The sequence below is a fragment of the Fukomys damarensis genome, unplaced genomic scaffold (assembly GCF_012274545.1).
Source record: "Fukomys damarensis isolate Sample0158 unplaced genomic scaffold, DMR_v1.0_HiC HiC_scaffold_33, whole genome shotgun sequence".
Taxonomy (NCBI): domain Eukaryota; kingdom Metazoa; phylum Chordata; class Mammalia; order Rodentia; family Bathyergidae; genus Fukomys; species Fukomys damarensis.
The window spans coordinates 22,646,321-22,663,495 of NW_022900945.1; the positions used below are offsets into that span (position 1 = coordinate 22,646,321).

General features: G+C 39.6%; 1 protein-coding gene across 4 annotated transcripts in view; it reads left to right on the forward strand.

The window, feature by feature from the left end:
* Lrrc8b (leucine rich repeat containing 8 VRAC subunit B) overlaps positions 1–9,430 on the forward strand; it is a 65,228-nt gene extending 55,798 nt beyond the window's left edge. For all 4 annotated transcript variants that reach the window (XM_010636644.3, XM_033758324.1, XM_033758322.1 and 1 more), the window contains one exon: positions 5,365–9,430. In XM_010636644.3, coding sequence (XP_010634946.1) covers positions 5,365–5,637 — 273 coding nt within the window. In that variant the 3' untranslated portion in view covers positions 5,638–9,430. The remainder of the gene's footprint in view (positions 1–5,364) is intronic.
* Positions 9,431–17,175: the final 7,745 nt, after the last annotated feature.

A 17,175-nucleotide genomic window follows, 5' to 3' on the forward strand; every position in this document is an offset into this window, starting at 1 on the left:
AGCCACTTGTTGGAAATGTTAAAAAGAGTCAGGGATTCATGTCCATATGGAAATTTAACTGTTTTCAAGTTAGCTTTAGATTCATGATCCTATGAGGGAGTCCAAAACATTTATGAAAATTAGAAAATAACACTTCACATTGGAGTCATAAATATTAAATATAAATTTCATTGAAAGAACATTGAGTATCTCTCAGTACCAGGAAAAACAAAAAGGCTACAGAACCAAGCTTGAAATAGTTACGCGCAAAATAAGCCAGATAGCTGTAAGTATCACAGCCAAGGTCAAACAGAAAGCAAAACAGTGAGGGTACCCTACTACTGGCCATGTTACCACTGGGCACCAGCCTCGGTCTTTGAAAACGATGGCAGGCTCCCCCTACCCTCTACCCCACCAAAAAGAACCCTGGTTTCTCAGAGTTTCCATTTGTGACAGCTTCAGTTCCAAGCTCAAGACTGAGCACTGGATCAGCCCAGTGTTTTTATGAATGCCCGCACTTTAGCTATAAAGAGGTGTGGGGACATAAGAATCTGGCGATGTTAGTTTCTGTTGTAGGAAATGAGCTCCGCTTTCCACCAAGCTATAAAGTAGGGAGTCTTCCCAGGTGACAGCATTCACTAACAGGTCATTCCAGGGTTTCCTGTGTAAGATGGTAACAGGTGTTATCACACACAAAAATATTTCTTTTCTAATCATCTCTCTGCAGGATTCCTCAGCACTTTTAACATGTCAGTTTGCATTGTGCTTCTTCAAAAGGAAAATACAGGGACTGGGGATTTAGTTCAGTGCCTGCCTCACAAGCATAGGGACCTGAGTTCAATCTTTGGTACCAAAAAAACAAAACAACAAAAAGAAAATACAGTGTGCCACATTTGCCAGTGTGTTTGAACAAGACACTTATAGTAGTAACTTGTGGGAGGAGTGTTCTATGACACACACCCTGAGAACACTGTATTGGGGGAATGTAAAAAGATAGAGGGCGTGTAGGGCAGTGCAATAGGATGCCCAGATATAATAAGAGATGAGAACGTTTAACAAGGTAGGTGAGAACGGGGAGTGGCTGGAAGTCTGCCATAAAGTTCGTATTTGAGTCACTGGACACTGAGTGGGGGGAAGACTTGAAAGTGCTAATTAGTCTGCACCAGTGCCTTCATAAGAAGGCTCTGAATATGCACATAGAAGATTGGGAGAGGGTACCCAAAAAGCAAAACCTCATGAAAAGCTTTAATCGGTTATTTCAAAATAGGGATATGGATTTTAAACAACAGATAGAGATAGACACCTCAAATGAACATTGTGTATCATCCCATCCAGAGGTGGCAACTTAATGGCTTGGGATCAAATCCACCCTGTTTTTATATGATCCAAGGAAGAATGGTCTCTACATTTTAAAACAATTTAGAGAAAAATAAAAAGGATAACATTCATGACACATGAAAATTATATAAAATTCAATTTTCAGTGTTCATGAGTAAATTCCATTCTCATCAGTAGACCTGCATTACAAAAAATAAAAAAATATTCAAATGTCATATTTTAATTTCATCACTTAAAAACATAAGGAATTTTTTATCTCTTGTTATATAAGTACATACTATTTTCAAATTGTGAGGATGGGGTGAAGGCTTGGGAGAAGAGACAGTATCCATTCCTTTCCGAATGCCAAAAAGTCTTTGGATTATATAGATTATGTTGGCATTATTGTGAAGGAGAAGCACAAGGTGTGGGAAAGGACTTAAGTGAATTTACTCAAATGTTATAGACCCCTCCAGTTTAATCTCAGTCTTTCAACTTCATTTGTACATTTATTCCTTTTATGAACTCAAAGCCTTCTAGCCATAAAGTAAATAATGTAGAAATTCCTCTGAAGATCATCTATGTGAGACTGCCGCTTATTATTGTTTTGACATCACTAAATGAGATTATACAGCCTTGTTTCTGGAAATGATTGATTCCATGGGTTTAGTTACTGTGTCCTGAAATAAAATGTATTAATTTCCCAGGAAAAATTTTTAAGAAGAAATCTTAACACTGAAAAGGATTTTAACATAAGATCCCATCCAGGCTTTGGAACACAGTGTGGTATTCAACTATCATTGTCAGCCACAGATATAGAAGGAGAACAGTAGTATGTTCTGGGGTCTCACATATATTTTGAAGATATTTGGTTGCCAGAGATATAGAGTGGTAATATAGCCATTAGTGTTTTTCTACTTTTCTATACACTTTATTATATATTATAGTTTATTCTATAAGACATCTACTTAGGAAGTTTATCATCTAATAGCCTGTAAATTTTTCCCTTGACTTTTGAGAAAAAACAGTGGTTGTCTTACAGTGACATTTCCTCTCCATATCATGCGTCACACAGTCTAAGAGAAAAGGCACACTGAATTATGACACATTTTTATAGAATTTATTGACAAGCAAAATGTGTTTCATGTTTCTGTAAACTTCAAGGAAAGCTTTTTAACAGCTGTAAATAGATTTACTCATGAAAAAAAGAGTCTTGAGTTTCTTTGTTTTCTCATTGAGTTTATTGGTACATTTTAGGTATACAGTATACTTACATTAATCATTGGGATCTTGTATCTTTACATGACAGGTCTTTGGTAAGAGTCTTGAGTTTCTTAATAAAGTTCCCTTTCCTTCTTTAGGAAAATTAAATTTGTGTTGGTGTTAAGGTCCTGGATCTTAGCTGGGTACTGGCATGCAGAGAAAACTTTGGCAGTGGAAGGGAATAGCACCAACCAAAGCCCACGATCACTCCCAGAAGCAATGTTGAAGGGGGCATGGAAACTCTGGGGCTCCCTAGTGAAGAGCAGCTCCAGAGCACCCTCCACTGCCAAGTGAAATCCCACTCATCTGCTGCAGGGGGAGAAGTCCCCTGAAATCACAGATTTGGAGATTTGAACGAGAATTAGAACACAGTAGCACAGATACTAGACAGGAGAGTAAGGCAGTGGTTGGAGGGTAATCAGCCAGTAGAAGATAACCCAGTTAAGCCACTGCTGGCAATCTGGAGTTGAGTGAAGAAGGGGAATGTGGAATTCCCTGATGCAGTCTCCCTCCTCCCGCCCATTCCAGACTCACTCAGTCTTTGTGTAATTGTGTAATGTTTCTCTCTCCCATTAGACCAGTGCTTCTCAATTAGGGGGTTACTCCATCAAGGGAAATTTGCCTTGAGACATTTCCTTTGTTCCAACTAGGGTGGAGAGTAGCGCTGGTGAGTGTGTAGGTGCCAGGGATGCTGCTTAACATTCTGCAATGCTAGGATGGCCCTATGGACAAGGAATTATCCCACACAAGTGTCAACAGTGGCAAGGCTGAGATGTTTATGGCCACCTGCCTTAGATAAAAGTTCTTGTTTGTTTGTTAGAAATCCAGAGCCTGAAACATGGTAAATAAGTGCTCTACCACTGAGCTGCACCCCCAGCCCTAAACAAAAGTTAATAAAGGCTGTCTGTCCTGTTCAGTACCCTCTCCAGCACCCAGCTGTTAGCTTTTAGCACATGTTTATCAGATGCATATGAGCCTGGCTTCCCTGTGGATTTATCTAAGTCATTGCTTAGGCACCCTCACCAGACACCTGGGCATACTTCACAGGCTGAACTTTTCCGTCCACGTGTACAACACTGACCCTACCTCTGAACTGTAAGTTCTCTGATCAGCAAGAGTGGCTTTTAAAGGCATTGCATTTCTTCTGTGTCTTATCTCTCTACCTCATCTCTCTCAACACTGAAGTCTACCTATGTGTACAGGTATACATCTGCTCTTGTGAAAAAAATGAAATGTGTGTAGATGTTTTTCTTACGCTTATACCTAGTATTGTGGCATATTGTGATGATCTGTGTTGAATGTTGGCCTCAGCAACAGTGATCTTTAGATTTATTTCCAAAGACATCCAGCACTGAATGTATGTGGTGGTGATATTGCGGGGGGAGTCTAAAGAGGCAAGCATTCTTTTAATAGTTTGACCAGTTTATATGAAGAGTATTTGTCCTTTTGAGGAGCGAGAGCCCTGGGCTGTGAGCTCCTCCAACAGAGCTGACCCAGTAGCTCTGTGTTAGCCCATTGAAGGATGCAGGCTGAGCCCAAGTGCCTTTCCCTGTTTCTAACAAAGCTGCTTCCTGAGTCTAGGAGTCAATGCGGTGTTGTACTGTGCCATGGTGTCATAGGCTCTGATCCCCAGCCAATACGTGGAGTACTGTAGGTGATGTGTGAACACTTCTTAGCCTTGTGGCAAGGATCAAGTGTGGTATGGGTGAGGTGGATCACCAGCAATGCTTGTTTCAAACCCACCCTCCCTGGAGTGATGAGCTGAAGGTAGTGTGTGTGCTCAACTTTGGAGGCCACCTCAGTGAACCTGTGGCATATGTGCACTGTGACTTCCTTAGAAACTCGCCTAGAGCCTGCCACCACATAGGGAAGAAGTCCAGTGGAGCAGGCTATTTATTGTATTTAAGTTACCTCTCTGACATGAGTTATTTAACTGAATCCATGCCAGAGCCCAGGAAGAAGGCTAAATACACAAGTGGCTTTGTTAGAAATGGGTGAAAGGACCCTCAGGCTCAGCCTGCATCCTCTGATGGGCTAACACAGAGCCACTGTGCCAGCTGTGTTGGGGGAGGTGAGTATATGTAGAGGGGAGCAAAATGTACCTGTATATATCATATCTTTTTGTCTGTGCTTCTGTAGACTTTTAAAAACAATCCAGGGCTGGGGATTTAGCTCAGCAATGCTGCACTTGCCTTGCAACCACAAGGTCCTAAGTTTGATCCCCAGTACCAGGGAAAAAAAATAGAATCCAGCTTCAGTTAATACGAAGAAAAACAGTATGGGAAGAAGACTTGTGCCTGTTTTTAGGAATTTGTGTTTTGGTTTTTGTTGTTGTTGTTGTTGTTGTTTTGTACTGGTGATTGAACTCAGGTCCTTGCAAGGCAGGCAGTGGAACCACTGAGCTAAATCCCCAGCCCTGTAGGATGTTTTTAAGGATGTTGCTCATTACATACACAGTAAACTCTGAGGACTCTTGAGAGTAATTATGATTCAGAATATTGATTCTCCTGAGTTACTGTGTTGTTGTTTTCTTTTAATCTTGGGACAGTGAAAATTGCTTGTTGGAATGCCCAGAGCCAAACTGGCTGCCCAGCCATGAACAGCAACGCTTCAGGTGTTCATAAGAGCATCATCCTGTATCCCTGGGATACTCTTTACTTTTTCTCAAGTTTAATCACCATTGTTTATTTATCCTTATAATCTGCAGGCGTGTTTTTAGAGTAATGTAGCTAGGGTACGTAAACAATGAATGTACCATTACAGTACCTCAAACCAGTTTCACTGGCTTCTTTTCTTCCTCTCCAGATCGAGACACTACCAGATGGGCTGTTTCAGTGCAAGAAGCTGCAGTGTTTGCTTTTGGGGAGAAATAGCCTGACTGAGCTGTCCCCTCACGTGGGTGAGCTGTCAAACCTCACTCATCTGGAGCTCACTGGGAATTACCTGGAAACATTGCCTCCGGAGCTGGAAGGGTGTCAGGCTCTGAAACGCAGCTGTCTGCTTGTGGAGGACAGTTTGCTCAGTACGCTTCCTCTCCCTGTGACTGAACGTTTGCAGACATGCTTAGATAAGTGTTGACCTAAGATCAGAGGCCCATGTCTCAAGAGTATTTTTTAATTATGTCCCAGGGCTTTAAAGGAGAAGTAATTTCTTACACTATAAAACTGAGAAATGGGTGATGATGATTATCCACCAAATATCTTACTCTAAAGCAACTCAGTGTCTATTTCAAAGTTGAATAGGTAAAAGTGTTAACACAACTGGAATCTTGTAACTGATCTTTAATTTATTGAGATATTATAAGAAGTATACATTGAAGGTGGACTGAGAGGCATGAAATTATTAAATCTTTACTATAAGTTTCTTTTGTTCTTTCCTAGTCTCTCTTATTTGCACACTTGCTTTTCCTGACCTCCTGTTTGATATTTATCACCAAGATCACAACTCATCAGTGTAAATCTCCTTGATGTATGCTCGCTACTCTCTGTGATTTATGTTCTTACATGTTTTTAGGCAGGGTGTATTATGCCTGGCAGAATTCCTTTTGGCTTAATTTTTACTTCCCTTCCTGACTTGCTTGAGTCTTTCTTAATCTGATTTTCATTGAACAGCAATGAGGAGCCCTGAGAAAGTGCCTACCTTTGGCCTTTGCTTGGACAGGGTAACTAAGATTAGTCATTTTGGGGGCATTCCAAAAATCAGTGTATTCTCAAAAATTTATTCTTGTCTATTATCATCAAAACCTTTTTATTTAAGAATTTTTATATGAAATATAAAACAAATATTTTCTACTTTGTGCTCTTGGATTCTACATTTGTGAAAATAATTTTTGTAAGGTACAGAGAACATACACATTTCTTCAAAAAGTCATGATACTTGGTTTGGTCTGTTTATGATTCTCTTGTTTTTGTGCATTCTGCACCAAAATGTTTTTGTACTCTGCAACATATTACTTTTAGATAACAAAAGGCTTATGATTCGTGCCCTAAAATATTTGGGGGGTTCCTTTTGAGAGAATGGCTGCATCAACTCCCTCTTCTTCCTGCTGCTATGCAGTCGTATGGGTACAATTTTTTTTTGGATGAGACAGGGTCTCACTATGTAGTTCAGACTGGCCTTGAACTCACTGCGCATAGCCGGGCTTCTGAGACTCATAGGGATCCTTCGCCTCAACCTCCCAAGTGCTGACATTTCAAGCGTGCACCACCACGCCCAGCCTACAATTTGTAATTACTTACAAAACCTGTGATAGAAGAGGGACAAATTTTGATTTTAGAATTAATTTTAAAATACTTTTTGTAGAAAGTTAGTGTTAAAGCAAAATGCATTTTTTGCTCCATCTGCATGATCTCAAGATATAAAACACTCAGTGTCTATTCAGTAGCTAAGATGAGCTTTCAGAGCTCACACAGAAATGAATCCATTGAGCTGAAATTCATCTCATGCCTTTAACTCTCATGGACTGCATTTCGCTTCTCTTCATAAAGAGCTTTGTGTTTGGCCTTTCATTATCATACACATTGTTAAATGAATAAAACTGACACACTTTTGGGAAATGTGCATTTTAAGTGTTTTTTTCTAATGGGTCTAGGCCTTATGATGCCACCTCATTTTGGATATAACTGAAGTAATCTATTAACTGCACCTGCACAAAACTGGAAAACATTATGGGTAAAGAGCACTTGAACGTGGAACTGTGGTGTGTGGTAAATGTTTTCTCTTGCTTTGTTCCGGGAAGATGAAAGCAAGCGTTTAGAGCAGTGATAGTGAACCTATGGCATGTGTGCTGCAGCTGGCTGTAATCGCCGAAAGCTCTAACAGGTTCGCCATCTCTGGAGAGTAGGGGAGATGTTGCTTCTCTCACCTGGCACACATGCCTGGACTGAAGTCAGAGAAAAGTCATTCACATCAAATGAAATTTGAGTATTAGCTACAAAGAATATAGAACACCGGAAGTTGCCTGACACGTTATTGTGTAACTGAATGGGACAGAATGGTATAAAGATTTGCTTCTTAACAAAACTTGCCTTTAATCAGAACATTTACATTCTCAGGGATCCAGGCATAACTGATGTAGCTCTCTTTCAGGACTTCACAAAATAGATTCTGACTCTATCCAGGGTTTTGTTATTCTCATTTTCTAAAGTGTGAGTTGATCTTAAAGTGTGAGTGCTTCTTACAGTAGGGCCGTTGTGTGTACTGATTGCAGTGTCAGATAGGATTCTCTTAAGTTTTGGACATAAGTGTGAAACATGGAGAGATGTTTAAATGATTTTGGCCACATAAATATGTATGAGAAACCCTACCTTCTTTTACAGGAAGAATTTTCAAAACAAAACTCAGATTTGCTACCATTCCCCAAACTAGAACTTCTCCATGGCTAAGCACTGGTTCTGTTCAAGTGCAGATAAATCTGATTATCCATGAAAATTCCTGGAACAATTTGCTAGTAAGATGAATAATGAATATGTAAGCTGCTTCTCACACACTTGGGTGCAAACTTTGTTGCTCTTGATGCCACAGCTTTTCAGTGTCTTTGTTATTTAAATCTTACACACAGGTGTTTATGTAGGTTTGGACAACACAGCACTGATACAATGAATAGAGATACTACTGTCTGATGTATGAAAATGTGTCAGTACTGCATTTACTACACTGTTGGAGCAGATCTTTATTTTATGTGTTCATATTCACTTAAAAATAATTTTACTTTAAGAAAAAAGTTTGCTAAATTATAATCATGAGACTTTCACTGGCGTTTGATTTCCAAGAATGTATTTTCCAAAAACTAAATGTAGAAGATTAAAAATAAAGTTTATGGCATATACAGGCAGTGGCATTGGTTCATTTCATTTGCACACAGACACACACATATTCCATGTATGAAAACTGTAACATGTTTTCTATATTTAGTAATTTTCCAAAATTGCAGGTGGTCTTAGGCTAATATTAAGGATACCAATCTTTATAAATTTATTACTTTATAATCATGGAATATTCTATCCTATTATAAGAAATCAAATACTAAAACTTAGTTTGAGAACATGAGTGTTATTGAGCATTCCTGGAAAGCTGTAGCATTCTTTACCTAACCTACATCAGGGTATGTCTGTGTGGAACAGAGCTACTGTATTTTCATTTTTCACCTTCAGTCCTAACTTTTTCCCGTGCATGTCACCACAGTTCACTATCACTTAACATTCATGTTATGTAAAGAGGGTAAATGAGCTCTTCGGCATCTCAGTGTTGTGGCAGAGCTCTGATAGGTGTGCTGTGGCGTGCAACAGTGAGTTATGTGCATAACCTTATCAGTCCTTAGTGAAATACTTGCTTTTCAAGTGTTTCACCATTCCAGTTTTATATGTTTGATTAAAACATTGCATAGTGTTGATGGGTTCATTAAAATTTATTCTGTGGATTTGACAGTATTTGCTTGTGTTTTTCAATGAAATTCTTTCCTCTATGTTCTCAGCACTGTCTTATGTACATAAGGTATTTTATTTTCCTTCTACACTCACATCCTTAAATTTGGTCAATGCTTGTATAGTAACAATGTATTTGTGCTGGAAGATTTGCAGTGACACCTGGATGTATTTATTTATTTGAGGAAGCTAGGCCTATAATTATGCCTGACTAGTTAGTTCTACTTTATCCATCCCTTCAATATTTTGAACTGATCCTGTGCTCCTTCATTTCCGATCCTGTGCTCCTTCATTTCCACCAAAAGCGTAAGAATACAGCTGTAGGTCCAGTTTGTTTTCATTAACTGTGCATTGCATCAAAGTCTTTCTTTCTGGAAACAGAGAGTGGTGGGAGGGCAAAGGAGTTCTTTTGCATCCTGATGTGTATTCTGAAGATATGTATGTGAAAAGATATAAATCAATAATGTTGCAAAATACCCTGGATATCATTAATTCTTACCTTCAGCTGGAAGTTAAATGCTAAAGGAGTTAAAAAGCTTCAGTATTAGCCCCAGTGTGGTGAGTAACACCTGTAATCCCAACACTTGGGAGGCTGAGGCCGGAGGATCACTGAAAATTCAAGCTCAGCCCAGGCTACATACAGGGCCAGCCTGAACTACATAGTCAGACTCTGTCTCAAAACAATAACAATAAAAAAAACTTGGGTCTTAATTAGTCTCCTTGCTTCTATATCCAGTGAGAACTATCTCCTAAGTACTTGTGGTAGTATGCTACATTTTATTCAGTTTTTTCGTATGAACAGTTTAATCAACACTTGAGCATTAACACAAATATATGAGCCAAAGTACTGTGCTGAGATAGCCTCCAATTGAACTTTATTTCATATTTAAATTTTGCATTTAACTGATATACTATACTCTTGCAGAGAAAACAATTATGAATGCTATCTGCATGTTTTACATTATCTCTACCAGAGATGGTGCAATTTTAAAAATACAAAGGGATACAGAGTTAGAATGGATGTGTTTGTGCATGTGTATGTTGTGTATCAGCCTAAATATTAACATTGTACAAGAAGATTTTTTAAATTCTTGAAATATTTTGCTCTTAGTGACGTAATGGGCCAGTCTTGAGTAGGTATTTTGTTCACAATATTTGTCACATATTTAGAAATTTGTTTAATTGGTTTTGGTTCTGCTAATAATAGAAAATATAAGATTTTGTTCAATGATTTTGGCCCTTGAGTTTAAATTTCTACTGAATCCCTCAGATCCAGTAGATTTTGGTAAATTTTACTGTTTTTAAAGTATCTTTTGTGTAAAAATAAAGGTTCAATTTTTATAATAAATGGCAAATAAAAACATTAAATTCTGGAAGATGTTGCCTGTACTCATTTTTACCTGTTTTCACTTATCAGGGCTTAGGTTCTCAAAGTGACTCCTTCCTCCCTCTCTTGCCTCAAAGCTGTGCCATTATTTGCCTACTGATAGAGTTCAGATTTACATGTGAATCTCATAACGATTATATGAGTTTTCAAAATATGTCATAGTATCCACAAGATCGGGAGCAACTGAAAAAGAGGTGGACTGATCCTGGGGTATGAAGGGGGCAGGCAGAAGAGTCTGTCACTTTTGTGCTAGTTTCATCTTTCCAACATTGTCTGTCCCTGGAATTTTTCAAGCAGAAACCAACTTTCTCTCATTGTCAGCACCTGTTCTTCCATTTAGTATTAATTTAACACTAGCACTAGTAAATGAACCAGATACATAAAACCAAAGTGACTACGTCTAGACAGGCACTGCTGAGAAGTTTAGTAAAGGGAGAAGAAAGTTAATTACTAGGGAAAATATGAGTATGATAGTATGTTCTAAATCAAAATTTCTCTTTCTCTCAAATGTGCACAAACATCCATTCTAACTCTATATCCCTTTGTATTTTTTAAATTGCACCATCTCTGGTAGAGATACTGTAAAACATGCAATAGCATTCCAATTGTTTTCTCTGAAAGAGAAGAGAGTACACACATCAGGCCTGCATTAAAGGTTTTTAGGGTTTAGATCTAGAATGTCCCCCCGAAAGTCTTAGGTGTTCAGAGGAGGGACTTACGGAAGATGATTGGATCGTGGGGACCTGATCCTCATGAATGGCTAAATGTGCGGTCAGCACGCATGATCTGGTTGGCTGGAGGTGTCACTGGAGGAGAGCCTCTAGGTTACAGCTCCCTACCCAAACGCGCCCTCCCCTCTGCTTCCTGGCTGCCCTGAGGTGAGCGGCTTTGCACTGCCATTCCATTCCACCATGGTATTTCTGACCTGGAGCCAGCCGTGAACAAAACCATGAACTGTGAGCCAAATTTAACCTCTTCCACTTTAAGTTGTGGGTGTCAGGTATTGTGTCCTGGTAGCAAAATGACTAATACAACAGCTGATATCAAGAACTTTTCTGGGAGATGGATACCCGAACCTGCTTTCCTCCACCTCAGTCGTGCCTGCCTTAAGGCTTCAGCAACCTTTCAGGAAGTACTAGGTGCATTGAGAGCTAGAGTCCTAATAGTCCCCACAAACACGATGTTACTATGGTTTCATGAGTATTTACTTCCACCTTTCACAATGGCTTTTCAAAATTATGGTCATAAAGGGCTTACACATGGCAGAGACTGGCTGGGTGCTGTTGAGGGGAAAGTGCACTTCTCTAGATATGCAAATTTAGTCCATGTTTCTGTTTCCTCCATCTCTGCACACTGTTCCCACCTTGTGTTCTCCAACTCCTAGTCTCTGAGGTGTAGAGGAAAGCAGTTCACAAAAAAAAAGGTGCAATGTCAGACCTTGAACTCAAGACTCATATTTATGTAACAGCATAAAGCACATGCCAAAGAAGGATTAGAGAAAAGTCATTTTTAAAATGTGCAGTTTTTAAATTTCTTCACCTTTTTACCTCATCTTCCACTATTTAGGTCTTCCTACCTCATAGCTGCTAGTGATTCAATACAGCAGCCTGCCTGTTACTAAGATTTTCAAAATTCATCCATACATTCCTATTGTTCTTGAAGGGCCCAGCCCACATCATTTTTTACTCTCTACCTCCCTCTGCCGCTGAGTGGAGTGTACGTCAAACAGAAGCATGCTCTGGCACCCACTAGGAAAGCATGCTACAGTTTCTTTCCTTTGCGAAAATAATTTGTTTATCTGGCCTACAGAGCCAGCAGATTCATAAAATACCTTTTATGTTTACCCGGCCTACAGATTCATTGTGCTTCCCATGAACACCAAACCTGGCCAGCCCCATTTGCTCACTATTCATCTCTTAACCCACTTGTTTCAGTTCTTTGCATGTCCCACATTCTGCTCCATCCAGTAATTTACACAGATTGTCAATTACTTATTGCCAAATAGAGTGACATCACAGTGTTCTATTAGTAAAAATCATGGACTTTTAACTGCTTACTCCTTACTTTAAAAGTTAAAATTCTAGCAAGAGTAGATTTTAAACATGATTGGCAGAAAGACAAATGGAGTCTTTCTCCACATGGGGTCTGTAGGAAGACGTAGCTCCCACATCTCATAGCATTTCTGTCAAACACACAACTAACAACTAGGCCTCTTGCGCAGACCTGCCTGCCTCTGGGTACCCCTCCTTTCCTCTTCCAAGCACCGTAACCTTACCCTCCCTTCTGGCCCCCTTCCTCTACCTTCCCTCCATTTATTATTCTCCCCTCTCTCTGTGTTTCTCTCCACAACCCCATTTTCAAGAATATTAAATACCTAACCTATTATCCTTGGTTTACCCTCACCAATATTAATATCTTTTACCAAGATTCTCCCTGTCTAAAGGATAGTTTGTTGTCACAGATTCAAATTGAAAATAAGAGATTACAATATGCTGAACAGAAGGCTAACTTCCACTTCTTAGGCTGGTTACCTTGTTACCTGAATTAACTAGCCCCATGTTTCAGATTATTCTAATAATTTTTTATGCCTTTTGTGGATTAATACCTGCAGGCATCCATGTAAATGTAATAACCTTTAGTTCAGTTTAACCTTTGGTTCAACTTGTCGTGGAATGCAAGGGCCTTGATCCTGGTTGTGATTATTTTTTTCTCAACAGGAATCAGCAAGTGACCACTCTAGCTGAAAAGCTGTTTACCTCAAGAACGAAAAACTAGAGATATTTATAGCTAAGTGGATGCACACTGAGGCCATACTCATAAGTGAAATTAATAAGTCACTCAGGTGTAAATACCAATAGTGTCTCTGGTGTGAAAAACTGAAAGTGTTAATAAGGATCAAAATGTATACTAGATATTGTGTAATAGGAAGAAAATGTCTAAGAGTAGAGGAAGTAGGAGAGGTAGGGGAAAGGGAAAAGAAAAATATGTGAAAAGAAAAAATGTGGAAACGATGTCTTTGTAAATGGGAGGGGGAGGGGGTGAAGGGAGGACAGGGACAAGGGGAAAAAATGAGAACCAAGACCTGTCATGTAAAGGTACAAGATCCCAATAATGAATGTAACTGTATTGTATACCTAAACTGTACCAATAAATTTAAGATTAAACAAAGAAAAAGAAAGAAATGCCAGACAGGGATTAAAGACTGAGTAGGGGAAAGGTTTCCCTCCTGAAGTTCCCAATCTGCACCACTAGGGGGGAACACCTGTGTGAAGGGAGTTTCTTTCCCCCACTGGGTTGGATTCAAATCTTTGTCTTGTTAGCCCTGTGGTAATGCATAAAGAAAGTGCTCAGATCTTTTGAAAGGAAAAAAAGAACAGCCATCACTTTTCCAAGTCCATCCAGCTGTCCTTTGCATAGCAGGAGGACTCTTGCTCAGGCAGTTGCTCTGTGAAAAGGCAAAGTCTAAGAAAGTAGCCAAATGAAGACCTGATTCAGCTCACCTTAAGAGACCATATCAAGGCCAAACAATACAGATCATAAACCACTTTCATGGCTTCAAATTGAGAAACAATAAAGATCTAACCATATAGTCCATGCTTCTTAAGCTTGGAAGCCATCACTGTAGATGGGATTAACATAGTAGGGTATAACAATAACTTTATTTATCACCTTCTATGTCTCAGGTACTATACTGGCTTTTCATGTGTGCTATCTCAATCCACCCAATAACTCTATAAGACCTGTTGTTTCAATTATGCAAGTGAAGAAGTATGTGCTATATCCATATACAAACACCCCACAATGAATAATTATTATGTACTGCAAACAGGTAATAAGGTTTTAAAACTTTTTAAAGAGAAAGCATCTTAAAAATTATAATGAGGTTGGGTATGGTGGCACACACTTGTAATCCCAGCACGTGGGAGGCTGAGGCAGGAGGATCGCTTTGAGTTCGAGACAAGCCTGGGCTACATAGTTAGTTCTAGGTTAGTCTCAACTACATAGTGAGACCTTGTCCCAAAAAAAACAAATGAAACAAACAAAAATTATAATGATACCATGGTCTCACAACTGTTCAGAAGAACCATATTCAACTTACAGGTCTTCACAGCCTATTTCTACAGAGATTGAGCTGAACATTTAGTATCAGAACTTTGTCCTCTCATATCCACCTTGGGTTTTTGAAAACTGGTCTTCAGAACTCAGTGGATTCCATTCTGTTTTATTCCTGTTGTTTCTTCCTGTTCCATATCTGCCCTGGTTTCTGTCTTCTGAGACAGTGAATTACTTCCTGTGCCTTTAAGTTTTCTTTCTCATCCTCTATGATAATCTTGGAATCATACAACTATGAGAAATGAGAAAGAACCATGGAGAATTTTCTGAGAAGGAACAGTTAAATGGCTTGCTGAAGACCCCAGGCTCCCTGACAAAAGGAGACAGTGTGTAGGTCTGTGCCTGATCTTTATGAGCACTCTTCACTCTGCTGGTCTAGCTCTGAGAAGCACAGGTAACCAAAGTCTAGTGGAAGAGCCCAGACTAGCATGCACATCTCCTGCCCAACTCCAGGTTCACTGCATTCTCTAACATGCTGTATTCAAATTAATCATGATCTCAAACTTGATAAATCCTTTCTGTGCAGGGTCACTGCATCCAGAACACTTTAGATTCTTGTTCTTATTAGACAGCTCCAATAGCTACCATTACTTGAGGATGATTAGACCACTTGCCACAGACTTTAGAAATGTCACTAATGCTTAGGACTACTAAGTAGGCATGAACTCCACTATGTAAGTGCAAAATAGACTCAAGCACATTAACATACTAGATTCTGTATTTTACAAATATGTGTGTGTGTGTGTGTGTTTATATATCCAGAGAGAGAGAGAGAGAGAGAGAGAGAGAGGAAGCGCCAGATTTTGAACCAGACTTTCCAGCACAGATCTCAACTTTTAAATATATGATATGTAATCTATAATCTGCCAAGGCTGAATGTCTAGCAAGTGGTGGAGTTGTGAGCACAGCCATATTGTCACCTAATCCAGTATTTTGTCCCTTACAATGTATGGATACTGAATATTCTAGGCAAGAATTGATATACATGTCCATGCCTGCACGCACACAGTTTTAAGCACATTTTAGTATAAATATAATGTCATCAAAGGACTGTTTTTAAGCTTTATGGTTCTTTTTGAACACACACAGCTTTTATTTTAATATTTTATCCTAAATATATAAACATATTTGCTTTCATTAGAAGAATTGTGTGTGTCCTCCCTGGATTTCTGACTCTGAGGGTGATACTGGATAAAGACCCCAACTAATTCAAGAGTTGTTGATGTTTTATATGTTTTTTAGTTATTGACGCTCATAGTTTGTTGTTGTTGCTGTTTGTTATTGTTTAGGGGAATGAAAGTTATAGTTACCTTGCTGACGGTCCTGATTTATTAGAGGAAAGTGCTGGCAGACATTTTAGACTTGCAAAATGAATTCCTATCACAGTTCAGGGCTAAATTCATTCTTCTGCTCCTGATTTAGACAGTTGGAGTATGAGAAGGGAGGAATTCTTGAATTCAAGCAGCGTTCCAGATAAGCTGGCTGCAATGCTGCGGTGACCCTGGCTTTGTGCTGATTGACCGCACCACCAAGCACAGAAAGCATCAGCCCAAGCTCTCACAACTCATTGTGTTCTAGCACTGCCTCACTTGGCATTTTCTGTTTGGTTCTTCCAAATGCTGTCCTGTTAAGTCATGTAGCATTCTGGGGCCACCACAGATGACCTGGCTTAGCTGTCTCTGAGGCTCACATGGGAAACTGAAATGCTCAGGGTGCTCTTACCCCTCCATGAGGCTTTGCTAATGAAAGGAGTATGTCATATGGCCATACTACAAAACAATGCTGGTCCTGTGCATAGTCATATCAGTCGTCTTTTGTTTTCTGCTAGAAGATAAAAGAAGCTGGCCCTTCTCCCTCTTTTTTCCCTTCTCTTCTGGTTTGAATGTAAACTCTAGGGCTTAACAGAGAGTGTCTGTTTTGCAAGGCTGGGAATGAGCCAAATGGTTTGGGTGTCATGTCAGATGGGAAGGTCTGAACTGAGCCAATGACTGGAGAGGCCCAGAGAAAAATAATACACTTATCAGGGGGAGCTGTGACTTGGACTTTCACAATGTTGGGGAGGCTGGCAAAAGAGGAAGAAAAAAAAAAGAACTTTGGATGTCAGCACCAGGTACCCCGAATCCTGTCATTTGAAGTGTGATCAGCCTCATGTCAGTATGCCCAGGGTCTCATCCTGAGCCTAGTGATGTTCCCTAGGTTCCTTCTGACTCCAATATTCTGATCTACATAAAACAATGAAGGAGTGGGAAGTGTTGATCAGTGTTAATACTGAGTAATTTTCTTAAGAGCTGGAACACGTCATACATTTCTTTTTCTGGCTTTTGAAATGATTCATTTTTCTGATGCATAAAACTTTTCACTGAAGAACTTTAAGCACATAGGAAGTGAAGGACAATGGAATTATCCTAAAACAAAAGGCTGTTTTTTTTCTGCAGAGACTCACCATAAGGACAGCCAAGTCTACATACAGTGAACAGAAGCTGGTTAGGCTAGGTAGATAGGAACACTTCCAGCAGAGTCCGCATAGCACTCAGGTTACAGTTTCCAGCAAGGATAAATGTGCTGAGGTTGCAGGGGTCAGTAGAGGACCTATAAGGTGCTCAGCCGTCTTGGGCTTTAGCACCGAAGCTTGAAAGCTGAGGCTGACCCTGTTCCATTGGCATCCAGCCCAGGGTCTGACGTGGGGCAAAGATG